Genomic DNA, 27,545 nt, shown 5'->3' on the forward strand with positions numbered 1-27,545 from the left:
CGCAGTGCTGAGAAGGTAGTCCAGGAGGAAGTTTTTTTTTGCTCCTCGCTCGCATTCTGTCGCTCGACGTACAGCGGAAGAGGTGATACTGAGAGGAAAGACAGTGTCGCTCTCAATCTCACGAAAACATAACAACACGGTGAGTGATAACCGCCCTCGGGATTAGCTCAATTGTCGATTTAAGTCGTGGTTTCCCGGTGTTGAAGTCGGCCGAGGCCGGATTTTATTCGGTGCGACGAAGGGGCGCTTGGGTTGGTGGCGAGGAAAGAAATCTAAATGAATCTACACGTTATTGCGGCTGAGAAGCTTACCGCTCGCCACGTCGCGGGTATATCTGAAACGTCCTGTTATTGTTCCTCTCCGGCGGTGCCCGGACCGGGTCTTAGACGAGGGGTGCGATGCCCCCCCCCGCCCCCGGGGACCGGACGCTCATAAAATGGCGCCTGGGCGCTAAGATGGCGGCCGAGCTGCCGCCTGCCCCCGGGGCCTGGCTGGGCGGCACCGCGCCTGCTCCCTCCTCCCTGACCCGGAGTGGGTAAAACTGCTCCTCTATCGCTAATACTTCCCTTTTTAGTATCATCTCCCCTACATATATTCATATATATGTATATGCATACATACACCCGTACGTATATGCACGCATGCATTGACATACATACACTACATGAGTACTTCTATGGACGCAAGCGTACACTTTGATATACCCAACTACATATATGCACGCACACATGTTCATTGCCATACACAGGCGTACATATTAAAAGGAATTAAAAGTATTGTATGAATGTATGAAGTATGAATGCGCGAAGTATAAGAAGTAAAGTAAATGAGCTTGAGGCTCTGTTAGAGGTTGGTAGATATGACATTGTGGGGATTACTGAGACGTGGCTGCAGGAGGATTGGACCTGGGAACTTAATATTCAGGGTTATACATCCTATATAAAGAACAGGCAGGTGGGCAGAGGAAGGGGGGTAGCTCTGCTGGTGAGGGAGAGAATTAAGTCCCTTGCGAGGGAAGACGTAGGGACTGATGAGGTAGAGTCACTGTGGGGATTGAGTTGAGGAATTGTAAAGGCAAGAAGACACTAATTGGTGTTATTTACAGACCTCCAAATAGTAGCCTGGATGTAGGGTGTAAGTTGCAGCAGGTGTTAAAACTGGCATGTAACAAAGATAATGCCACTGTGGTGATGGGGGATTTCAATATGCAGGTAGACTGGGAAAATCAGGATGGTTCAGGACCCCAAGAAAGAGAGTTTGTAGAATGCCTCCGAGATGGATTCTTAGAGCTGCTTGTAATGGAGCCGACCAGAGAAAAGGCAATTCTGGATTTAGTTTTGTCCAATGAACCAGATATGATAAGAGAATTCGAGGTAAAGGAACCGCTTGGAAGCAGTGATCATAATATGATTAGTTTTAATCTGCAATTTGAGAAGGAGAATGTTAAATTGGAAATGGCAGTGGTGCAGTTGAACAAAGGGGACTATGAAGGCATGAAAAGGGAGCTGGCCAAAGTTGACTGGAAAGGGATCCTAGCAGGAATGACGGTGGATCAGCAATGGCAGGAATTTCTGGGCATAATCCGGAAGACGCAGGATCATTTCATTCCGAAAAGGAAGAAAGATTCTAAGAGGAGTTGGAGGCAACCGTGGCTGACAAGAGAAGTTAGGGATAGAATAAAACTAAAAGAAAAGATGTATAACACAGCAAAGAGTAGCAGGAATCCAGAGGATTGGGAATCTTTCATAGAACAACAGAAAGAAACAATACGGGCTGAAAAGATGAAGTACGAGGGGAAGCTGGCCAGGAATATAGGGAGGTTTCACGGCAGTTGGGTCACGACCCATGACCCGTACTGTTGCTATGCTACTCCAAATGGAGTACACACAATGAACTGCAGGTAGGCACTTACCATTGTTTCCAGCATAGTGGGCCCGTTAAAACCCACCGAAAATGTCAATTTTTGCCTGTAAATAATTATTGAAATCGGGATAAGCATGTGAGACATTTAGCCTACTTCAGATTTCCAAAAGTGAGGAGAAATGACGGTAGATAGAAGCGAGAGCTGAAGGGACAACAACAGCCAGAGTGCTTGGCGAACATTGGCCGTTTGCTCGCTGCATTTCATCAACTAAGGCATTATTTGTGTTTATTCTTGATTCCTTTGGCATCTAAAAAGTTTCAGAAGTGATAAATCTGGCTGTAATTTTTTTAAATCGCCCATGGTTCTAAAGTGGGTTTTTACAAACAAAATGAAAACACATCTGAAGAAAAATTTACAGCCAGATTTATCATTTCTGAGACTTTTTAGATTCCAAAGGAATCAAGAAAAAACACAAATAATGCCCTGATTAGATTAGATTAGATTCCTTTATTGTCATTCAGACCTTTTGATGAAATGCAGTGAGCAAACGCGATAATTCCCAATATTTTCAACTCCGATATCTGCACAGCCAAGCACTTTAGCTGTTGTTGTCCCTTCAGCTCTCGCTTCTCTTTACCTTCATTTCGCTTCACTTTTGGAATTCTAAAGATGGGTACATGTCTCTCGCACTTACCCCAACTTCCACAATTTTTTTCAGCGCAAAAATTCAACATTTTGGCGGTTTTTAACAGGTAGGAAAGTACGCGTTTCTTGCATTAATAACATATACCGGAAGTTACCGATGTCCTCCACATGGATTGGGCGGCTCCGTGCGTCAAGCCCTATGACCCAGTGACCTTACGTGCAACCCCCCTATAAAGAAGGACAGTAAAAGCTTCTTTAGATATGTTAAGGGAAAAAGAGTAGCAAAGTCAAATGTGGGTCCCTTGAAGGCAGACACGGGTGAAATTATGGGCGACAAGGAAATGGCAGAAGAGTTGAATAGGTACTTCGGATCTGTCTTCACTAAGGAAGACACAAACAATCTCCCAGGTGTACTCGAGGACAGAGGATCTAAAGGGGTAGAGGAACTGAAAGAAATTTTAATTAGGCGAGAAATAGTATTGGGTGGCTAATGGGACTGAAGGATGATAAATCCCCTGGGCCTGATGGTCTGCATCCCAGGGTCCTCAGGGAGGTGGCTCTAGAAATAGTGGATGCATCGGTGATCATTTTCCAATGTTCAATAGATTCAGGATCAGTTCCTGTGGATTGGAGGATAGCTAACGTTTTCCCACTTTTCAAGAAAGGAGCGAGAGAGAAAACAGGGAATTACAGACCAGTTAGCCTGACTTCGGTGGTGGGAAAGATGCTGGTGTCAATTATTAAAGAGGTAATAATGGGCATTTGGATAGCACTAAAAGGATTGGTCCAAGTCAACATGGATTTATGAAAGGTAAATCATGCTTGACTAATCTTCTGGAATTTTTTGAGGATGTGACAAGTAAAACGGATGAAGGGGTGCCAGTGGATGTAGTGTATCTAGACTTTCCGAAAGCCTTTGATAAGGTCCCGCACGGGAGACTGGTGACTAAAATTAGAGCACATGGTATTGGGGGTAGGGTGTTGACATGGATAGAAAATTGGTTGGCAGACCGGAAGCAAAGAGTAGGAGTGAACGGGTCCTTTTCAGAATGGCAGGCAGTGGCATTCATATATATTAAGGATTTGGAAGAGGGAATTAGGAACAAGTTTGCGGATGACACAAAGCTGGGCGGCAGTGTGAACTGTGAAGAGGATGTTAGGAGGTTGCAGGGTGACCTGGACAGGTTGAGTGAGTGGGCAGATCGTGGCAGATGCCGTATAATATAGATAAATGTAAGGTTATCCACTTTGGCGGCAAAACAAGGGGACAGATTATTATTTCAATGGGGTTGTGTTAGGCAAGAGGGGGGTACAGCGAGACCTGGGTGTCCTTGTACACCGGTCACTGAAAGTTGGCTTGCAGGTACAGCAGGCAGTGAAGAAAGCTAATGGAATGTTGGCCTTCATAACAAAAGGATTTCAGTATAGGAGTAAAGAGGTTCTTCTGCAGTTGTATAGGACTCTGGTGAGACTACATCTGGACTATTGTGTACAGTTTTGGTCTCATAATTTGAGGAAGGAAATCCTTGTGATTGAGGCAGTGCAGCATTGGTTCATGAGATTGCTCCCTGGGATGGCGGGACTGTCATATGAGGAAAGATTGATAAGACTAGGCTTGTATTCACTGGAGTTTAGAAGGATGAGGGGGAATCTTATAGAAACATAAAATTATAAAAGGACTAGACAAGCTAGATGCAGGAAAAATGTTCCCAATGTTGGGCGAGTCCAGAACCAGGGGCCACAGTCTTCGAATAAAGGGGAGGTCATTTAAGACTGAGGTGAGAAAAAACGTTTTCACCCAGAGAGTGGATGGATTTAAGAAAGAATTAGATAGAGCTCTAGGGGCTAGTGGAGTCGAGGGATATGGGGAGAAGGCAGGCACGGGTTATTGATAGGGCACGATCAGCCATGATCTCAATGAATGGCGGTGCTGGCTCAAAGGGCCGAATGGCCTCCTGCACCTATTTTCTATGTTTGTATATATACATGCATGCATTTACATTGACATACATACAAACTTGTACTTGTGCGCACATACACATATGTAAGAAAGAACTGCAGATGTTGGTTCAAATCGAAGGTAGACACAAAAAGCTGGAGTAACTCTTCTGAAGAAGGATCTCGACCCGTCATGTCACCCATTCCTTCTCCAGAGATGCTGCCTGTCCTGCTCAGTTACTCTGGCTTTTTGTGTCTATCTTTGGTTTAAACCAGCATCTGCAGTTCCTTCCTAACCATTGAGTTGTACAACATGTAAACGAGTCCATCCAAATTTGTCCTCACTGATCATGTTGCCTATCAGAGCTGGTCCTGTTTTTAGAAATGACTCAAAGTCCTGTAGTAACTCCGTGGGTCAGGCAGCATCTCTGGAGGACATAGATCAGTAAAGTTTCGTGTCAGAACCTTTCTTCGGAGCTGGGTCCCTGTGCATCGCTCTGTAACTGAATCCTCAACTTCCTCATCAACATTCAGTACCAGTTGACAGCAACATTTTCTCCTCACTAACCTTCAGCACAGAAGCACCTCAAGGCTGTGTGCTAAGCACCATGCTCTGCTCACTCCATGCTCATGACTACCAACTCCCTTCAAATTCGCCATTGGTACATCGTTGTTGGGCGAATTGCCGATGATGCCTAATCCGGATGTAGAAGGGGGATCGATTGACTGACCAAATAGTCCTAGAACAACAACCTTGCTCACAACAACAGTAAAACTAAGGAGCTGATTGTTGACTTTGCAAGAGGAAGGATAAGGATCCACAAACATGCCTTCATCAACAGGACAGTAGTGGAGAGAATTAAAAAAAAAAAACTTCAAATTCCTGGGCATGCATATCTCTGCCGATCTGTCCTGGACCCAACACTTTAAAGGTTTAATTTATGTCGTCAAACTCTTGAAATTCTACCGAGAGCATATTGACTGGTTGTATAATGGCCTGGGTTAGCAATTTGAATGCCCAGGAATGAAGAAGATTGCAACAAGTCGCTGCCTACGAGGCAGCCAGCATCATCAGTGACCCACACCATCCTGGCACACTCATTTCACTCCTGACATCGGAGCCTGAAACCGTAACGTTGAGGAGCAGCTTCCTTACAACCATCAGGTTATTGAACACTACAACCTCCAAATGAGCACCAAACTACTTTGTGGGGGGGGGGGGGGGGGGGGGGGCATTGTTTGTGCTTTAGACTATTGTTTGTTTGCTTTCTTTTTTTATACTGCACACGTTTATGTCAATAAACTGAGCTTATTGGGTTTACAGAGTATTGTTTACATATCTATTATGCTGCTATGTAAGAATTTCATGGTTCTCGGGGCTCTCACTTAACTTTTTTTCTCTGTTGCTAGCCGGGCAACCTTGGCAGTTTTTTAGGTTGCCAAATGACAGTTTAGGTGGTCATCTAAGACAGCTTGCATGACGCGTGCGATAATGTGCTCGGACGAAGTACATAGTTACCAGTCGGAATTATGCTCAATGAAGCATCCACATATTATTTCTGCTTCAAATAAAGTTACAAACTAAACATATTCATCAATCAAGACATGATAGATACCACAATGACATGCAGCAAAATTATAATACACTATCTCAACTCTTTTTACGCATTGCAATGAATGCAATTTCTATTATTTCTTTCCACTTCCAAACATAAATGTGGTTGGATTATTCAGCATATGATGAAACTCGGTGAGAACAAGCGCAGGCTTGGCGATCGCTTCGCACAACACCTCCATTCAGTTTGCAATAACCAACCTGATCTCCCGGTGGCTCAGCACTTCAACTCCCCCTCCCATTCCAAATTTGACCTTTCTGGGGCAGTACATTGGCCATAAAGTTGCTGGCCATAAGTGGTAGAGACCCGGAATTGATCATGAATATGGGTGCAGAAAATTATGGATTTTGCTCCTTTTCCCTTTGATCGCATTGGTTTTCTCCGGGTGCTCTTGTTTCCTTCCAAAGGTGTGCAGGAACCTTTGCCAGACCCAATTTTTTGTAATATTTTCCTTTTGTCCAGAGATTCTGTCTGACCTGTTGGGTTACTCCAGCTTTTGTGTCTATCTCCAGTTTAAACCAGCATCTGCAGTTCCTTCCTACACACACGGCACTATGCGATAGAACTTTATTAATCCCAGGATGGAAATTGTGTGTGGGTATATAATGGACACACACTACGTCGCTAATGTGTGGGATAGAACTAGTGTACCGGTGATCGGCGTGGACTCGGTTGGCCGAAGGGTCTGTTTCCATGCTATATCTTTAAATTAAACTAAACACACTAAAACCAGAGGGAGTCTAAAGCAGGGCTTCTGCCCAAAACGTCATCTAATTTCTTCTATCCAGAGATGCTGGCAGCTCCATGGAGTTCCCCCACACAATTAAAGCATGGAATAGTCTTCACCCTACCATAGTTACCCAACCAGACGCAACTAAATTTAAGGTAGCTCTTTTTTCCCAAGAATCCTTTTTTGCTTAAGTCCAAGTCAAGAGCCGAGAGAATTTTATTGTCATGTGTCCCAGATGGGTCAATGAAATTCTTGCTTGCTGAAGCACAACAGAATATGTAAGCATAATACAGAACAGGAGATAAAAGTTTAGTGTGTGTATATACCATAGACCATATATATATATACACAATAAATAAACAGATAAGTGCAATAGGCTGTTATTGTTTGGTGGTGGACCCTTCACCACCTCCAGTTTAAATTCCATTTGGAATATTTTTGGAGTAACTCTTGCACCCTGAAACAAGAGTTACTTCAGGGAGTTACTCCTGCTCCAGGGAGTGATTCTGCGTTGGCTTTCAGCGGTCGCGGCGACCAGACAGCAATGGCGGCCAGATCTCCCATAATGCAAAATGAGGGGGAAAGTGCCCGGCGCCAACCAGTTGCCGTGGCAGTGCGCATGTGCAAGGCGCAGCGGAGCCCAGAGGCCCGGAGACGGAGAGTGACCGTGAGAGATAGAGAGGGGGGCCCCGTCCAGAGTTGAATGGCAAGTGTCCCGGGCCAAGCCGAGCAAAATGGCACGGCTTTTAGGTTGACCGGCGGGACTTTGGGTGACAATTGGCACCCGGGCAACCGTTAATTCCGAACCCTGGTTCTGTTTTGGGACGTATGACAAGAAAACATTCTTGACTAATAAGTGAAGATGGTTTGATTTTTTTTTTTAAATTCAATCCAGTTTTAAACTATAAAAAAAAGTATCACTGGAGCTTAATGGTATATTTTACGATTTACATTTAGTTATTTTTAAAACAAAATTTGATCTTTTAAAGACTGCACTTGAGAATTCAGTTTAACAATAAGGACAGAGATCATGTATGCAACTGGTTTTATTCAATATTCCTGATTAGTGCATCCTAATCTTCAATTCTCCATTTTTATTTGTTAAATATTTTTCAGCTGGAAAGAGCAGGTGTTCTAAAATCCCAAGCTCACATTGGACAAACTGTAAAATGAAGTATTTTTATCACAGCTGCATTAAGTTTATTAACTGTATGGATTGAAGCCATTGCTTCAGTATTTACAGAAATTGGAACACAACTTTTTAAATAATTCATCTGTACAACCTAATTGCTTATTGTTATTGTTCATGCTGTGTTACTATTTTGCTTTATCCTTTTGGTGAAACCAAAAGTTCAGAGAAGCAATGGCCTCCATATTTTTGTTTGTTTTGAAACACAGTTTAATAGTTGCTATAGCTAGTTTTTTTTTTAAACTTAAATTTTGATCCAAAATGTTATGTTCCCTTCCAGAAAACACTATGTCTGATGAAGGGAAGATTTTTGTTGGTGGGCTGAACTTTGAAACAGATGAACAATCATTGGAGCAGTTGTTTTCCAAGTATGGCGAGGTTCGTGATGGTAAGTTCTTGTTCATTTTGTGTAATTTCATATGTTCATTACCTAGGTTATGGTGGGAGGGGTGGGAGAAGACTGTTTGTGCCATTTGCACTTTGTTAATGGCAGCTTCAGGACTTCACTGCCAAAAAAATGGGATTCTCTCTGAATTTGGTATTTGGAAATGCAACAAATTGTTCAAATAGTTGATTGTTGGATAACAATATCATTATTTAACCTGGAAAACATGAACTCACAAGCCAACAGTCTTGTCATCGCTTATTTTTGGATTATTATCCCAATGTGTCATTCCTCGGTTAACAGCTCCTCCTCCAAAATGATTGTAGGTCCAAGTCCTTCTAATGCAGTGTCCTACAGAAAATAAGGTATCTGTTGCTCTGATCAATATTGCATGACAATGAACATTGGGACTTGGACTGCTCATTTCAATTAGACCCATTGTAGAAGGATGCAGTGAAGCTGGACACGATTAGCTATTCATACTGCATTTATGCTCTGAAATTGATTCTAGGCATATTTATAGATGATGGGCCAAGAGATGTAAATGCATAACAGAAATTGGAAGCAATTGCTGGAGCATAATGTGTAGTCTGTGCAGTGATTCTAAACATGATTAGTGAGGTGAAAATGGAGAGGCCGATTATTTTGGGCCTAGACCTATGATTTGAGTCGAAGAAGCAACTTTTTTTATAGAGATGCAAAAGATTGTGCTGTTGGAAAGTGTGATATGATAATTAAGATGGCGCAGGATAAGCTTCAGAAAGGATTGGTATTTCATTTAGTGTGTGGTAATGTGCAGTTGAATTTTGTTGAAAGTTGATATGCTATAATGAAGGACCTGAGGGATAACGGTGGGTAGCGTTAGAATTGAGTAGTTTTGATGATTTGGGTTTTAAGTATAATTTCATCAAAAAGGCACCTTTGTAATATATTGTTCGTCTTAAGTAGAATTACCAGATTAACGAATGAAACTAATCTGAAACGCTGTACTGAAGGTAGTAGAATTTACCTTCCAACTGAAGATTTTTTTTTGGCATTGATTAATTAATCCTTGATTCATAAACTGTGTTCAAGATATATATTCTTTACTAATTGCTTAACTGGGTCTAAAATCCCTGTTAATAAATGCAGTGTTACGATGTCTACTTCAAAATTTTTAAATGCACTCATGATTTAAAAGGTAAATTCTAATTTTCTTTTATTTTCTTTTCTCCTGGCGCATGTACAGTACTTGTGATCAAAGATAAAGAGACACACAAATCTAAAGGGTTTGGTTTTATTACTTTTGAAAATCCTGACGATGCAAAGGACGCCTTGACCATGAATGGAAAGGTATACATTTCTAGCTAACATTCTTTTAAAGGATAGGTAACTGATGCAAGGTACTTAAATTAAACATTTGGTCTAGACATAATCAAATTGATATGATAGGATTGTAAGACACCATTGTAAAACAGAGTCTTGTAAAATAGTACATCAACCCATCTAATTAATCGTGTTGTGTGATGTTTCTGCGTTTTAGCTATTCTTTACCCAACATACTTGTATATATTGATAGATATTGCAAAATAGGGAAGTTTGTTTTGGATTCCAAACACTTTGTTCTGAGAGTGCTTTTGAAATTGCTGCATTGTGAAATTAACAAATTTCTTATTCATCAGGAAGTTGATGGTCGGCAAATTCGTGTAGACCAGGCAGGAAAAGGCTCTAGCGGACGATCTCGGAATTACCAAGGCAGTCAGTCACGAAGTTACGGATTTCGTGGAGGAAGAGGTGGCCGTGGATCTTACAGAGGTAATCTATAATATGAAGGTACACAAAAAAGCTGGAGAAACTCAGCGGGTGCAGCAGCATCTATGGAGCGAAGGAAATAGGCAACGTTTCGGGCCGATTCTCCAGCATCTGCAGTTCCTTCTTAAACATTTAATCTATAATATGATGTAGACTGCTGGTCCGTGTCACTGGTCCTGTTATCTAGAGGGCAAAAATTCAAGTCCTGTCGTTGCAGTTTGAAATTGAAATCATTTGAACTTCTAATGCTAGCTTGTATCATAAATATTATACAGCTATTATAAAATCCAAACATGCCTGCCTGAGTGGGTCAGCATATGACGAGGGTTTGATGGTGCTGGGCCTCTACTCGCTGGAGTTTAGGATGAGGGTTGGCCACTGAAACTTACCGAATAGTGAAAGGCTTGGATGGAGTGGATGTGGAGAGGGTGTTTCTACTAGTGGGAGAGTATAGGACCAGAGGTCAGAATAAAAGGACGTTCCTTTCGTAAGGACATGAGGAGGATTTTATTTAGTCTGGGAGTGGTGAATCTGGAATTCAATGCCACAGAAGGCAGTGGGGGGGGCCATCAATGAATATTTTTAAGGCAGAGATAAATAGATTCTTGATTAGTATTGATGTAATGAGGTTATCGGTAGAAGGCAAGAGAATGGGGTTGTGAAGGAAAGATAGATCAGTACTGATTGAATGGCTGAGCAGATGATGGGCCAAAAGGCCTAATTCTGCTTCTATCACTTCTGAGCTTATGAACTTGGTATTGAGCACTATGCTGTACAAAATGCCAAAGAGGTTTGTGGATTTGATTATTAGATTGTCAAGACGCGGTGTTGTGGATAGATCAATGCACAAACCATTATGGTGCCCTGAAATGGGGGGGACTATATATAAATACTGCTGTAATTTTTACATGGTGAAAACCAAATGTATAAAAATGGCCTTTATTAAAATCTGACAATGAGTACAGAGACAAATAATTAAATGATGAGCGTTTGTCCCAAAAAATATGGAGGGCACTGTATGCTATGAGGGATGCTAGTCTAGTAAATTATTATGTAATCCATGAGATGTAAAATGTCTCTCACTCCAACAAAAACCAAACTAACTCGATCAATTTTCCTGCAGATGGTGACAGAAGTGGACGAAACAATTACAGAAATGACTACTCTTCCAGGTAAATATTTACAATAATGTTATTTTAAGTCTCATTAGTTCTGCAAATACTAAATTGCATTTTTTTTTTTTTAGTTCTAGGAGCCAAAACTCTGGCTCATACGGCTCTAACAATTCATCCTCAAGGTCCTACCGGGATGACTACTACGATAGTTATGGTAAGTACATCTATGACAGATGAAAAAGGAGTTAATTCCAATATTGTCTGCCACAGATATTAGGGTGCCTTATCAGATATTCTAATGTTTGAGATTGGTTTAATATCGGCAGTTAAGCCATTAAAGGAAGCTTCCAATGCATTGGAATTTAACTGAAAACAATTACGGTTAGAAAAGTGTATTGTATCGTAACTATTAAATTATTGGGTTTAAGAATATCAATGTTTTTCATTTCACAATGATTTATTTGTTGGAAATCCAAGAACTTTGCTGGCATGCATTTTCCATTCTGTTCAGTGCCTATGAACAAGTGGGATTCAATTTTATGGGGGGAAAATACATGCCTCATCATCTTTGGGTAAATAAGGTTTTTTATTTCAGGGTTCTTTTGCCTTTTCTCAAAAGTGCTTGGGCATCAAGTTGCAAAAGCGACATGTTTACTTCCTGTACATCTGAACTTGTACAATTGTAGGCATTTGGAGCCATCAATATTGAACATTGCTAATAGTAACTTTTGTGGTATGGGTTAATGCGCAAGATTTCACTTAATTTAGTGAAGCTATAGTAGTCGTTGAGATTTGCGATTCAATTTATCTGCAAATGCACTTGTTTTCTTGAAATGCATCCTTTCCTCTAGACAAGAATTGGAAGCTAGGAGAAAGATTAATACATTTCTGAACGGCTGCGGTTGTTTGAATAAAAATAAACGAGAGTAATTTCTTAATTGATTGTCAAACTATATTTGGGGTATTTTTAAAATCTGGAATTATTACACAAGTATGGAGCTGCATTTTTTTGAGAGGAAATACTGTGGAAGAGGATTTTGAAAGTCTTTGTTCAATTTATACTTTTTAATAGAATGCGTTTTAAGACTCCTATCAGTTTTGCAAATTAGGAAAATTCAAAATGCGGAATCCAGATTGCTGGTATTTTCCACTCCCAATTTTTTTCCCTCTATTTTCAAAGTTCAATTTTGAGAGTTGAATAAAAGAGTGTTACTATTTGTTATGCACTTACAGAAAATACTGGATATTCTCCAGTATTGATCACTTGAGTCTGTTTCTCTGCAAATATTTCTAAACCAAATTTCACAAGATGAGAAAATCACATCCAGACAACAAAATTCACAAATGAAAATTTTGTTATATCCTCGAAGACTGGAATAATGTTCTGTCCAATATATATTTGTCTTTTGGGCCAATAAATTCTAGAATTTTAAAATGCTATTTCTGCGCCATTTTTACCTTGCCTACTACTGTCTAGCGGAATGAGTTTTGTTTATTAAAATGAGTTAGATAACATTTATTGAGTTATTGAGGCAGATTAAAGCTGAAATTGTGCTCCATGGCATTGAACAACTCAAATGTTGTTAGCCCGAAGGTTTCCAAGAGTTGAGCACCAAAACTCTTATTTCACAGTAAACGGCACATCTAATTAGCATGTTATTTCTGTGTTGTAGTTCCATGGTTAAACTATTTTCCAAGTTTACAAACTGTTTTCTTCAGCAATAACAAAGCTTTCTCGGTGACATTTTGCTTTCTACTGGTTTTCTTTGACCAATGATAGTTTTTTGGTTTTTTTTAAGCTTTTCTTGATATCATCTCTCTTCTACCTACATACATCAACTTTATCGTAACTTGTTATGTGGGTGTTACCATGAGGTCTTCAATGGTATTTGATATTGCCTTTGGGAGAAGGTGTTTCATCTGCTAACTGCATTCCCACACTTCTTTCCCTTTTGGCTTCAACCAAAAAAGACGGGAAAATTTAGCAGAAAAGCTCTGACAATAGACTTCCAATGGAATCTTGTGCTAGCTACCCCAATTGTTTTAAATATACTTGTGTTGGAGCCTATATGGTTCTGACACCTAACTTAGCATGTAGTTGATTAATGCAATTGACATGGAAAATTAATGCCTGTCCATTACTGTTTTTAGTCTGATAGAATATGGGGAAGCTGAATTAAAAATGTATTATGAATTCTTTACCTTGTCCATGCTTCTCCTCCTCCAGCTACAAATGAATAATCAATCTCCTTGAATCAAGATCATCATCCTTTTGGCTCTTGAGTTTTGGAACAGCAGAAAGCAGTTGTCTTCTGAACTTGTCTGTTTAATATTATCAAAATTATTGACAGTAACTTCTGACTTGAATGTGCATTTACTTTTAGGTCAACACTGACCATTTCAGTTTATTTTTCTCAAAATTTTCACGTTCAGGCCGATAGGCTATAAAGACAGACCTGATCACTCTTCTTTTTGCCCTTTTTATCCATTTTTTTCCTTTGCATTTTTGATGCTTGGCCTTTTCCATTTGCTATCTATAATCAGTAGGCTTTTTTTCCAGAGTTGCAGAGTATTTGACTTTTTTTGGAATAAATTTATACATGGACTTTCCTGATGGTAAATCAACATTCAGTCGTTCTGCCTGTCACTGAAAATTGCTGTAGAATGTTCAAAGCTGCTGGATCTTGCATACTTTTCATGTTTAGAAACAATTTACACAACTGCATTCATTTCTGATGGGCTTGTTTTTGGAAAATTATATACTGATAAGTTGGTCATTTATTCATGCTGTATTTCGTGCTGAGGATGAAACCTTTTTTTTGTATACACTTGGTTTTTTGGAAACTGATTAAAGAACTTGCCCAAAGATCTTGTGGCTTTTAATCAACCGTAGGTGCTATAGTGAATCCTGTTAACAGAAGTTTGGGGTGTCTGGATGAAGAACATGTAATCCAATTATTAACTTATTACTATTTGCACTTTAAGCTCAATATTCTTTTATTTAGTGCAAGAAGATTTACCAAAAAGTACTAGGACATCAAATACATTCCTAAAAAGCAATTAGTTTATATAATAGCTCTATGATTAAAAACCTTTCTATAGTGGTAGAAATTCAGATTTGACAAGATTAGAAACCACTGAGTACCCTATACTTTGAACAGTGAGGATATTTGGGACCGACATTTTGGAGGTGATATGCAAGGAAAATGAAATCATGGTCATTTTACAAATTATTTCTTCCTTTCTCAAGACGTTACCCTAGTTCTCCCACTCTCTAGCTGAGCTCATCCTAAAACTAAAACCATGTATCATTAAATTTATTTTTTAGGAAAGCATTTTAGTTTAAATATAAGAAACCACTTAGCTCACTCTATTTAACTAGTATATTAACAAATTGTGATGTGACTAATTTTATAGATAAAGGAATGTCCATTATAGATTAAACAATCGTGTTAGTGTGATTAATTAAAATTAATTAATTTTGCATAACTGTTCAAGAAATTCCCAACATCATTGTGGAAAAGTAGCCAATTGACATTTAGGCATCTTACACTTTAGGTGGAGATGTAAATCACTGTTCTATCAAAATGCTGAAGATTTTAAAAATGGTTCTAGTTAAGTAGAACTTAAACTCTTCCACCTTTCTCCCCTTCCCCAAGTATTTTGGATTCTCACCTGTAAGTACTTCCTGCTTGCATTGACCTTTTAACCCTGTGCAGTAATAACATTAAGATATCAACCCATATTTCCTGTCAAAGATTTTTCATATACTTTACAAAGTCGAGATTTTTGCTGGCTCTGATGAAAGTAGTGGCATTGAAGAATGACGTATTCCTCCTGCAAAGAAACTTCAGCTGGTTATGACTAATGCACCAATGGATATAATCATAGCCTCGAGGTAACTCCTTTTGCTCTTGTGCAATGTCCACTATCCCATTTTGTTAAGCTGATCCATTTTCAATGTTATGGTGATGTTCTCAGAATAAACCAGTGTTTTTTCTCCTTGGATCCTTTTGTTTGGTTGCATTGCCATCAGTTCCAACAGACACAACTTTCCCTTCTGTATACAGCAGATGACTTGTTTCCATTCAATGCAGGATGTATGTGAACATGACATTGTCTACATAATATCCTGGGCTTGTGATTAAACGCAACAATATGGATGTGAAGGTCAACAGTAGTACAGTTGAGCAAAATAAGGAGAAGAATTTTCTGAAGCAATTTTTATCAAATACCAATTTCATGTAAATTATTGTCAATTTTATATAGCAAAATTTCCAGATTGTGGTTCGTCCTCGGGTTTCAGTCGGCCCCGCATCCCACAAGCAATGGGTGATATTACGTTTTATAATTTTGTCACTGAATAAATTCATTTTAAGTGTATCATTTGTAGACTTGCCGTGCTAACTTTAGGAAGTTGGAATATATGGTATTTTGGGTTGTTGAACACTTACAAAGTGACTTCATATTGGAAAAAACAACTATAGATTTGGACAACTGGACATTTTTATGTTTACATCTTAGAGTTTCTCCTTGCCCTCCTCCACTGTCACAACTAAAACTGTGATATATGAGAGCAGTAGGTTCCATTCTGGCCCTCAAATGGACATGGCACTTTCAAGAAGAGCATTAGACCTGTACTTTGTACCAGGTCAGCATTGCCTCTAAATCAGAATTAAATATTGTAATGTATGAGCGAGCTTGCTGTGTGCAGCTATCTCCCATGCTATAATATTGCTCTAATTCAAAACAAGTCCTTTTGGGACATGATAAGGTATGACATGCACTGTAAATACATGTTTTTTAAATTGGAGGTAAATGTTATGTAACTTACAAAGCTGTACACATCTCAAGAATTTGTAATACTTTAGATTTTAAACTGTTTTTCAAGTGGGGTCTAATTTTAGGTTTTATAGTACAACTTAATTGTGCAGAAGTCTTCTGCTTATATACAATATTTTTGATGTATGTATTGAAAATATAAGAAATTAATACTCATTTATTCTATTTTTAGAATAAAAAAAGGTGAAGAGAAAAGACTTGTGGTTCAATTTTTGGAAGAGATGACGTCGCATTCAATGAATGTAAGTTTCAGGATTTATTGATTGTAGTCAATTTCACAGCTATTCAAATTTAAAAAAAATAATTGGTTAATTACAAAACCAGGATTAACTATAATTAAAGGCCCTGTCTAATATTTCTTGCACAACTTGTTTTATATTAGAATATATGTAAAGTATCAGAACTTCAATCTTTCCCATGCCATCCATCTATTCATGTACAAATGAGCAGGCCAGCTGATGAAACAAAAGGTTGTGGTTTTGCAGATTATGAAGATGGTTGCGAAAGATTGCAGCAGGATCTGGATCAATTGGCCTGGTGGGCTGAGGAATAGTTCATGGAATTTAATACAGAAAAGTACGAGGTGTTGCATTTTGGGTCGTCTAACAAAGGCAGGACCTATACAGTGAATGGTAGGCCTCTGGGGAGTGTTGTAGAGCAGAGGGATCTAGGAGTGCAGGTGCATAGTTCCTTGAAGATCGAGTTGCAAGTAGATAAGGTGGTCAAAAAGTATTTTGGCATATTGGCCTTCATCAGTCAGAGTAGAAGTTGGGAGGTCATGTTGCAGTTGGATAAGACATTGGTGAGACTGTAGTTAGAATATTGTGCTCACTTCTGGGCACCATGTTACAGGAAAGATTGTCATGCTGGAAAGGGTTCAGAGAAAATTTACGAGGATGTTGCCAGGACTAGAGGGTGTGAGCTATAGGGAGCGGTTGAGTAGGCTGGGTCTATTCCTTGGAGCGCAGGAGGGGTGATCTTATAGTGTACAAAATCATAAGAGGAATAGATTGGGTAGATGCACAGAGTCTCTTGCCCAAAGTGGGGGAATCTAGGACAAAGGTTCAAGGTGAAGGGGAAAAGATTTAATAGGAACCCGAGGAGTAACTTGTTCCACACAAAGGGTGGTGGGTGTATGGAACAAGTTGCCTGAGGAGGTAGTTGAGGCTGGGACTATCCCAACGGTTAGACAGGTACATGGACAGGGTGGGTTTGGACAGATGTGGACCAAACACAGGCTGGTGGGATTAGTGTAGCTGGGACATGTTGGTCGGTGTGGGAAATTTGGGCAGAAGGGCCTGTTTCCGCACTGTATGACTAACTGGTACTGTTGTCACATGGCTTGGAAGTCAATGCATTTCGGTGCAGATCTAATTGTACATCAAAAAGCCAAATTTGCAGGAATTACTATACGGCAACTCAAATTTTGAAATTGCTGTGTTCATTCCGTCATATTGGGGTGGGGGGAAGATGTGAATTTTGCTTTCAAGGAAATATTTCCTAAGTTATGAAACATTGGTTACTATTATATAATTTGGTTTTGTTTGTTTAGCTTGAGTTTATTGTAGGTTTACATAAGGGTTCTAACTGATGTAGCACAATAGCGCAGCTAATTGAACTGCTGCTTCGGCCCCAGCAATCCGTGTTCAATCCCCGCCTTGGTACTGTCTGTGAAGTTTGCACATTCTCTCCACAACCATGTCGGTTTCTCCAGTTCCTCTTCTCTCCTCCTTTCCCCCCCCCCCCCCCATCACCCAGATTCTAAATATTAACAGGCTGGTAGGTTAATGAGGCAATGTAAATCGCCCCAATGTGTATGAGTCATGCATGTTGGTTAAGATGGGAAGGATGGAAAAATAAATGTTTTGTGGGTCAAAGTGTCCGTTTCTGTGATGATTCTGAAATGTCGGATTTTTTTGTGTGTATCCGAGTCCGTGAGTTGATCTAGCTCTAAGTGAGTGTTTAATTGAATAGTATTTTAATGGTCTATTTACTTATTTCAGACTGATCCTTCTGTTGGGAAGAAAAAGAAGAAAAATTGAAAAAAAAATTAATGTAGTTGCAGTTAATGTTTTTAGGTAACTGGAGACCATTTCAATAAAATTGTCCAGCATAGTTTGTTTTCTCCTGTTTTAAACTGAAATCGAGGAGACTACAAAACTATTGATTGCACTAAACTATGAAAGCACTCCCTTGCATAGCAAGAGAAACCCGTTGTCTCATGTACTTTCCCAATGAACCAAGTTTGTGCACACTTTGGATATTAATTTTTACTTCATACTTTTGCATCAATTCCTTTTCAAAAATGTTCCATTTAGCTGAGTATTACTAAATCAGATTCTAATTCTATATCCCCGATTAGTTTAGAAAAGAAACCAAAGTTGTACTGTAAATGAAGACTTTCCTTATTGTTAAAATGTATTTCAATTAAATGTTTTAGTTCTATTGAACATGGTTAATGTTTTTTACTTTAACAATTAAAAATGATTGAAACTCTATGAACAAATGAATGGATGGCGGATTATTATTGGAGACTTGCATACAAAATTTTTATATTGATGAGATTACCTGCAGTGTTTTTCTTCCAAGCAAAACTTAAATGTTGGTACAAAATGTGAAGGAATAAGCAATTGCTAAACTTCTGCTTGTTTAAAAAAAAGCTCATTTTTGGCCAACCTAGAAAAAAGCAGCTATTGAGAGGGGATTTGCTAAAGTGTGCATTTTATAGTGAAATATCTTGTGATAGTTTCAATTAAATATTACCTCTAGATAAATAAAACTGATTATAGTTCGGTTTACAGAAAGTACCATTCCTTGAACATTCACAGGCATTCCATTACCAGGCGGAAAAAACGCATTATGTTAAATTGACTTGTGTGTCATCTTTGGTTGAGCTTTTTATGTATTGTGTGTTACTTGAATGATTGTTTTGACATTTTTTGATTGCTAATATATATTTTGTATTCCATTTCATTCTCATGGGTCCTGTTTCTCCATAAACCATGCCAACTAACTCCCTAATTCGCCCGTGACCCACGTACACAAGTGACCAATTAGCCAGACACTTGTCTTTGAAGTGTGATGGCGAATCGGAATATGTGAAGAAATCCATGCTGGGAAATCTCCCAAAGAGACTGCAAATTTCACAGACGGCATTCAAATTGGGACTGAATCTGATATTGATGTAGCTACAACAGTAACTTCCACTAGAGTGTTGTGTTCTGACATACGGGGGTAACAATTTTTAAGTTAAGCGTGCAAGATCGAAAGGGCTAAATGTAGTCAAAATTAACTATTCCTTATGGCTATTTTTTTTTTTTAACGACTCAATAAGTTATACTGGAGTAGCTTGACTTGTAATTAATTGAAAATGCCTTCAGCAGCGCAGTTTGTATGTTGACGCCATGCATAGATGGTGAACTTGGTTGTTTTCTTTGATTAATAGAGTTAAATTGCATGAAGAAGTGTTCCTATGGTAAAATAAACCATGTAATTGATTGACCATACATTCTGGGTGCAAATATTTCTGTCTTGAATTTGCTGCTGAGCTATGGCATTGATGGGAACATGTTGATAGATGATGCTCATTCAATCAGTTGCTTAATTGTTTGAATGTGGATTGGGTTCAGAGGCATCAAAATAATTTTCTCAGGATACATTTGCATTCCATTTTTGAAGTTAAATGCTACTGTACTACAGTGAGCATCTGTAAATGGGGTTGGGGTGGTGCTCTTACTCCTGCTAGTTTTCATGAATTGAACTCTGGGTTTTGTTTCAGTGAACACCTAATGCCCAGCACAAAACAAACATGAGCTACAGCTGTGATCCTTTTGTAATTGGGGCATATCTCTCCAATTTCACGGCAGTCCCTCAAAATCTTTCTGGCTTAGATTATATAAAATGGCTGAATCAAATGTGGAAACTGAAGACTATCATCTAAATGCTCTTGCACAGGTGATCATGCGGTATGTAACTAGGTTTGGAAGTTTTTTAGGTGATGGTCAGCCTGTTGTTGCAGGACTTGTGTGTACCTGAGAAGTGAGGTTGATTATTTTACCCATATGTCATGGACCAGGATTATTGAGTTATTTGGGATGGTGCTTCTTGTAATACAGAATTTGAGAGAGGTATTCCTCTCAATACCCTTACGGTTTGTCATTTGTGGATCAAAAATTATTGAGATAAGGGACATTGCTAGAATGCCATTTGTTTTGGGGTACAGGAGTTCAATTCACTCGTTAAAATATAGTATATTTAAGAAACAGTAGATGCCATCATTAAATTATAGGGAAATTCAGGGTTGTGGAGAAAAGACAGTGGAATTAAGAATCTTGTTAAATGAAGCATAGGAGACTTGAACTGTGAGCAGTATCCTCAAAAGTGGAAAGCACCAAGCAGGACGATGACCCTCTCTTCCAACTCGTCCAAGCACCAAAGGGTTAAAATCGAGAATTGGCTTTCTACATGCAGTTCAATCCCTGAATGATACCCCCGCACCTGTAGGATAGATGTTGGGTGACGCCTACAATCAAAACCTCACACACTGACACTATACCCTGATGAGTCGCTTCCATTGGGAGCGAAAGAAACATGGCCAGTCTGGCTCTGCCTCAACTGCCTCAGAACACGGGTCGGACGGTGAAAAGCCCTCATGCAGAAGTGGGGGTACAACAACGATGGACCAACCGAATGTGACTGCGGGGAGGCAACCCAAACTATGCACTTCCCTGCTCCCTCCTCCCAGATCCCTGCAAACCAGAAGATCTCAAGGTCTTCAACCCATGTGCCAGGGCCTGCTTTAGGCAGTGGCTTGGAAAAGTGTAGCGACACGACAAGAAGACTGATCTTACTGATGTGTAGAAATTGAGGCTAATATATAGAACAAACAGTATTTTTCAATAACTAAAGAGCAAACATTCAGGTGGGAGGGAAAAAATTAATAGGAACCTGGTGGACTTTTTCACTCGAAGGGTAATGGATATATTGTTGCAGGTGTGATTACGTTTAAAATGTATTCATACGGGGAAAAGAAAGGGTTAGAAGAATACAGGCCAAACGTGAGCAAATAGCGTGTGTGATTCTTGGTGAGTTGGCCAAAGGGCCTGTTTCCGTACTGCATGCTTTAAGCGTTTTCCCCAATCCATAGCCTGCTGTTTCTTTTTTAATACCTATTGTATACTTCCTTTTGGTGTTGTGCTCCAGAACAAATTGAAACATTTAACATGACGCTGAAGATAAGACACATATGCTGAAGTAATTCAGTGGGTTAGGCAGCATCCCTCGAGGGAAGGAATGGGTGACATTTCAGGTCGCTACTCTTCAGCCTGAAGTTTAGTGTTATTTGGGATGGTGCATCTTTTAATGCAGAATTTGAGAGGTCTTGGTTTCAATACCCTTTGTGCTTTGTAGCTCAGACTACTAAGGCATAAGAAATGAGGAATTAGGCCATTCGGCCCATCAAGTCTACTCTGCCATTTGATCGTGGCTGATCTATCTCCCTCTGGTCCCCATTCTCCTGCCTTCTCCCCATAACCTCTGAAACCTGTACTAATCAAAACAAATCTTATCTAACTCTGCCTTAAATATCCACTGACAGCCTCCACAGCCTTCTGTGGCAAATAATTCCATGGATTCGCTACCCTCTGACTAAAGAAATTCCTCATCTTCTTAAAAGAATGCCCTTTAATTCTGAGGCTGATACTATGTCCTAGACTCTCCCACTAGTGGAAATATCCTCTCCATATCCACTCTATCCAATCCTTCCACTATTCTGTATGTTTCAATGAGTTCCCTCTTCGTCATTCGTCTAAACTCCAGCAAATACAGGCCCAGTGCCAACAAATGCTCATCATAGGCTAACCTCATTCCTGGGATCATCCTTGGAAATAACCTCTAGACCCGCTCCAGCCAGCACATCCTCATGATGTGCCCAAAATTACTCACAATATTCCAAATGCAGCCTTACCAGCGCCTTCTAGAGAGAACCTTAACATTACATCCTATTTTGTATGCAAGCCCTCTTGAAATAAATGATAGCATTGAGTTTGCTTTCTTTAGTACATATTCGTTCCTCGTATGTTGCAAAACATACTTGGCTAATAAATAATAATGTTTATTTATATATATTTATATAGCACTTTTCAACAAAACCAGTATTTGAACCAAAGTGCTTTACAGAGATTGATTAAATTAATTGAACAGATCAATGCAATAAATCCATACAAACCAAAAAAAGAGAAAAAGAAAAAAGACACAGAAACAGTACACTATAGAAATCAACATGAAACGTCCCCCCACAGCAGAAAGTATGAGGATGATACACATGATGAGGGACATTGCTAGAATGCCGTTTGTTTTAGAGTACATTAATTCAATTCACTCGTTAAAATGTACATCACTTTGCAGTTCCTTCCTACACATTTGACATGATGCTGTTGGATAAAGGTCGGGTTACAAGCACTGTGTAGATGGACATAAAATGATAGAGTAACTCAGCGGGACAGGCAGCATCTCTGGAGAGAAGGAATGGGTGACGTTTTGGGTCGAGACAGCGTCAGAGGAGATACAGAGATAAGGACGTAACAGAACAGAGATGCAGTTCAAGGAAAATAGAATAAATCATTGTTAGCTAGAAGAATGTGACAAAGCAGACAGATACAACGCAATCAGGAACAGTCAGACTGGTCGGGGAAGGGGGGAGGATGGAGAGCAAGGGTTGTTTGAAGTTATAGAAGAAGATATTCATACCAAAGATCGTATCTTTGATTCATACCGCTGGGGGTGTAAGCAGTGTACCCGACCACTAATGCATTCAAGCCGTTCGATCATGTTTAAATGCCCCCGCTGTCTGGTGCTGCTGTTCTACCCAAAGATCTTTGGTTTTTACCTGCCGTCGGAGCCGAGATGCCGGCAGCAGCTGTAGTGGTGGAGGATGTTGGAGTGTGCGCAGAATGGGGAGGGAAGCTGAGCGCCGGCAGTGCATGCGCAGGGCGAGGGGGAGTTGCCCATCGCCGGCAGTGTATGCGCAAAGCGAGGGGGAGTTGCCCAGCGCCGGCAATGCAGGCTCAGAACGCCAAGGGGCGCACCTTCAAATATCGGCCGGCGTTGGGGGGCTGCCGCCATTTCTGAGTTGGCAATCGGAGTGTGAGGACGGTGAGTGTCCGTCGGAGGTTGAACCTCCACCCTCTCGTCGGGCGGAGAGTTTTGTGCGTTTTTTTAAATTTCGGCGGCTCCCTTTAACCTCGGGGGTGGGTGGGTCCTCGTCTCGGCCCGTTAAGTGGGCGGGCGGGCCCCTTCCCTCGGCGCCGGCCCGCCGGAGGGACGAATCGGTCGTGAGCAGACTATTATTAACACCCACTCGTTTTCATTACCCCGGGAGCATGGGGCGAGGAGAGGGGAGTGAGTTAGACCTCTATCGAGGGAGAATCAGTTAGAACCGTTAGGGCGCAGAAGGCTGTGGGGAGAAACAACCCTCTCCCGGCTGGGGAATGGTGATTAGAGCCCGTCCTCCCTCAGCTTCATCAAGGGTGGTTAGAACTCGCCAGTCAGCCCGGGGGGGGCAGAGAGGGTTAGAACCACCCCCCACTCTCTGGGGTTTGGGATAGGGGAGGAGGAGTATTAATACTCCCTCATCTGAATTGGTGGTGGGGTGGGGCGTAGAACCACCCCGCACTCTATCGGGAGGCGAGGGGAGCAGAACTCCCGAGGGTGGGGGAGAGGGGTTAGAATCCCATCCATACTCCTGTCTTGGGGGAACGGGGGACCAGAGCTCACGTATTTGGGGTTGGGCGAGGAGAACCACCCACGGTCTGGGGTTGGGGATGAAGAGGTCAATATCGTCCCCTTATCTGTAGGGCCCAGAACGTCCCTGCCTGAGGTTTTGGGAGTGGGTTAGAACTCTCTTCCACTCTGGTCGTAGAATTATCCCCCACCCTAGAGGAAAGGGGCAGAAGCCCATCACCTCCGCCCTGTCTTGAAGGGTGGGGAGACTACAACTCCGACTTGGGTTGGGGAGGGGAGATAATCTATCCGAGGGGGTTAGATCTTTGATTAGAGCTGGCCCTGTGGAGAGGGGAAGGGGGGTGGTGCGAACAAAGCCGGGCGAGCAGGACGCGATGGACGGCGGGGACCCGGATCCTGCCGCAGTGCGGCGAGCGCCTGGCGGGATGGTGGTGGTAGGGGGGAGGGGGGTTGACTGAAGGGAGGTCGCCTCGCACACAACCGAAGCCCCTTTTGTTCTGCAGACAGCCATGGCTTATCCAAACCCCATCCTCTTCTCCTCCCTCCCAGCAGGTGAAGCAGAATGTCGGACGAAGGCAAGCTCTTTGTTGGTGGACTCAACTTCGACACGAACGAGCAGTCGCTGGAATCCGTCTTCTCCAAATATGGGCAGATCTCCGAAGGTTTGTACATTCATCACCGCTAAATATAATCAGCCGCGTTAACAATGTAATGATTTAGATACTACCCATTTTTGCTGGCTGGATTACTGGTGTTAGGTTTGCCGGATAGTAATCAATCATTTGGGTGTTTATTCCATTGTTCATGATACTTTGTATTCTGTTTCCAAACCTTAAAATTCAGGACACTATGACAAATTATTGTAATGTAATGGATTTTTCCCGGAATTTGCAAATGTTGACAATTTTAGAAAGGCAGCAGAAAATGTAGTACGTGGAAGCTTACTCAGAAACTAAAGCCCATTGAGCTTAATGGCCTACTGGGGTCTAAACTTCTATTCTATTCAGTTGCCTATAAAAGCTCAGGGTTAATATAGTATTTTACACAGGGATAATCTGGAGGAAATTTTCTATTGCGTCTTAAAATTATTGAATGTGTTTTATAACAGGTTGTAAAAGTTTTTTTCTTGTTGGTCGCGAGGCGGCATCTGGTAACTTGAGAATCATTTTTTGCTTATCTGCTTTAGTTATTGTCATTAAAGACCGGGAGACACAACGATCAAGGGGTTTTGGTTTCGTCACGTTTGAAAATCCTGATGATGCAAAGGATGCTATGTTAGCTATGAATGGGAAGGTATGTTTTATACTTTGTAAATTGTTTGAGTTTGAGTGTATGTTCTGGTTGATGAGCTTTATTTATGCTTAAGAAATTCAAAGATTCACCTGCCCAATCCAAAATTGTGAGCATGCAATCCAGCCATTGGGATTATTTACTTTTTTGGCTCCAATCACATAGAAAATCCTTGATCCATTGTAGTGATCTTCCTGGCAACTTAACTCACAATCAGGATTGCACTAACCTTGTGACCAAGTTCCCAAACCCATGTTTACCATTAATATTGCCGGCTTTGTTTAGATTTAGTTTTATTATTATTGTCACGTGTAACAAACTACTGTGAACGCTTTTGTGTGCATGCTGTCCAATCAAATCAGATACCATACATATATATACACCATAAAGCCGAACATAAGTACAAAGGGTAGAGTGAAGACAAAGATACCAGAGTGCAGAATCATTTTCTGCATTGTAGCATAGCAGTCTTTGATTTCTAATGTTGTTCCTTTTACCTGCGCTCCTTCTTGCCCTCTAAGATCTTAATACAGGCGTCAAAATATTTTTGGACAGTTTTTCCAGAAGTCTCCAAGCCTGAATCTAGTCTTCCAATCGGTTGAATTGGTGTGTATACAATGAACTGCACACGCTGGTTTACAATAAAAAAAAGCAGTGTTGGAGTAACTCAGCAGGTCAGGCAGCATGTCTTGATAACATGAATAGTTACGTTTTGGGTTGGGAAGAAGGGTCCCACTGAGGTACTCCAGCACTTTTGTGTCTTGTCATGATTTTGAGATAACCCGTCCCATTTCTTTCTTTTGCATTAATTTCCTGTGCAGCAAGCTCTTAATTTAACATTCTTGTGCTTGTTCCTCTGCATCAATGGCACTGTCTTAGTCACCACCTCTAGTTGTACAGTTTTGAAATGCATAGCTCTGCCGTAGTGCATGTCTCCACTCCATCATTTGACTACTGCATCTTTAGATCTCTGATCCTCAAATTCTGGACTTCCATCCCCACCATCACCTTTGGCCAAACCTTGAGGTGCCACTTTTTCTCTCCACCGTTTGATTGAATTACTTTTTTTCCCCTTGTTCATCCCACAAAGCAACTTGGACATTTTATTGGTTTATATGATCAGTGAAGTCTCAGTCGCTGCCTCAAAAAGGCTGGCAGTATCATCAAAGACCCACACCATCCTGGCCACACACTCAACTCCCTGCTACCTTCAGGTAGAAGGTACAGGAGCCTGAAGACGGCAACAACCAGGTTCAGGAATAGCTACTTCCCCACAGCCATCAGGCTATTAAACCTGTCTCGGACAAAACTTTGATTATTAATAACCCATTATTTGTTATTTGCACTTTATCAGTTTATTTATTCATGTGTGTATATATTTATATTATGGTATATGGACATACTTATCTGTTTTGTAGTAAATGCCTACTATGTTCTGTGTGCTGAAGCAAGAATTTCATTGTCCTATACAGGGACACATGACAATAAACTCACTTGAACTTGAACACTTGAAAGCTAAATTCAACTTGTCAGCATATAACTTAATTGCTTCACTATTGATAAAATCCACAGTTCAATAGAATTTCAAGATTAGGCACAGTTGTATTGAAAGGCACATGGTGTAGAAGTGCTATGCTTAATTCTTCAGGCATACTGAATACGGTGAAAAAAACTATATAAATTCATGTCCTCTTTGTATTTACCAATGAGGTCTTTTGATAAAACAATGACCTTTTGCCATTGTTCTCCAATTGCAGTCTATTGATGGGCGTCAGATTAGAGTGGATCAAGCTGGAAAATCCTCTGGAGACCGTTCCCGGGGTTACAGAGGTGGAAATGCAAGCAGCCGCGGGTCTTTCCGTGGTGGGTCTGGGCGTCGAACACGAGGGTTTTCTAGAGGTATGTAACTTTTTTGACAGCTTAAAGTATTTCATAGTTCAGTTATGATTACCATCAGTTTCTTTTAAATGATTGCCCTGCGGAAAACAGGTATGGGCAGGTTCTATAACAACATTTAATAGACATTGGACAGGTACATGGATCAGAAAGCTTTCGAGGGATATGGATCAAACATGGGCAGGGTGGGCCGAAGGGTCTCTATCTGTGCTGTATGACTCGGCTCCATTTTTTGTTTTCTTCAGTTGTTGAAGCATCCTTGTGGGGTGAATGTATTCACACCTTTAGTTGAATTCTTCATCAGGCAGTGGTGGAGACAGAGGGTACGTTGGACGCTATGATTCAAGAAGTGGTTACTCGGGATCGAAGGATTACCAAAACAAAGATAGGTAAAAATGTTTCTTTATCACTTGTCACATTATATTCTATTTTTTTTAGATAATATTTTTATCATCAATTATCTACTGTGAAGTGATTGCAAAACACTACAGGGATGTTTGTTTG

At 40.6% G+C, this 27,545-nt stretch overlaps 2 protein-coding genes across 12 annotated transcripts in view; both read left to right on the forward strand.

Annotated features, from left to right (window-relative positions):
• Positions 1-18,621, forward strand: LOC129711317 (cold-inducible RNA-binding protein B-like). 3 transcript variants are annotated; one of them, XR_008725817.1, is made up of 8 exons: positions 1-139; positions 8,263-8,370; positions 9,596-9,699; positions 10,029-10,161; positions 11,282-11,330; positions 11,405-11,487; positions 16,288-16,357; positions 18,119-18,621. XR_008725817.1 is itself a non-coding variant. In XM_055658895.1 (8 exons), exons 3-8 carry the CDS (start codon positions 8,271-8,273, stop codon positions 13,512-13,514), a joined length of 483 nt encoding a protein of 160 aa, XP_055514870.1. In that variant the 5' UTR covers positions 14-139; positions 2,583-2,616; positions 8,263-8,270; the 3' UTR covers positions 13,515-14,139. The 3 variants fall into 3 exon arrangements, 2 of the variants coding, with proteins under 2 accessions (XP_055514868.1, XP_055514870.1); XM_055658895.1 differs by lacking the exons at positions 16,288-16,357; positions 18,119-18,621 and adding exons at positions 2,583-2,616; positions 13,501-14,139 and having other exon boundaries at positions 14-139; XM_055658893.1 differs by lacking the exons at positions 16,288-16,357; positions 18,119-18,621 and adding an exon at positions 13,501-14,139.
• The window catches only part of LOC129711315 (cold-inducible RNA-binding protein-like), a 22,261-nt gene continuing 6,133 nt past the window's right edge, over positions 11,418-27,545 (forward strand). For 5 of the 9 annotated variants that reach the window (XR_008725814.1, XR_008725813.1, XR_008725812.1 and 2 more), the window contains exons 1-5: positions 23,125-23,267; positions 24,405-24,517; positions 25,042-25,148; positions 26,903-27,044; positions 27,346-27,430. Coding sequence is in view for 4 of the 9 variants with exons in the window: in XM_055658892.1 (XP_055514867.1) it covers positions 24,418-24,517; positions 25,042-25,148; positions 26,903-27,044; positions 27,346-27,430 (434 nt within the window). In the remaining 5 variants the exon portion in view is untranslated. Of the gene's footprint in view, positions 11,488-16,287; positions 16,358-23,122; positions 23,268-24,404; positions 24,518-25,041; positions 25,149-26,902; positions 27,045-27,345; positions 27,431-27,545 lie in introns of those variants that run through there. The other 4 variants (XM_055658891.1, XM_055658890.1, XR_008725816.1 and 1 more) reach the window with 4 other exon arrangements.

This window comes from Leucoraja erinacea, chromosome 29, assembly GCF_028641065.1.
Source record: "Leucoraja erinacea ecotype New England chromosome 29, Leri_hhj_1, whole genome shotgun sequence".
Lineage (NCBI taxonomy): Eukaryota > Metazoa > Chordata > Chondrichthyes > Rajiformes > Rajidae > Leucoraja > Leucoraja erinaceus.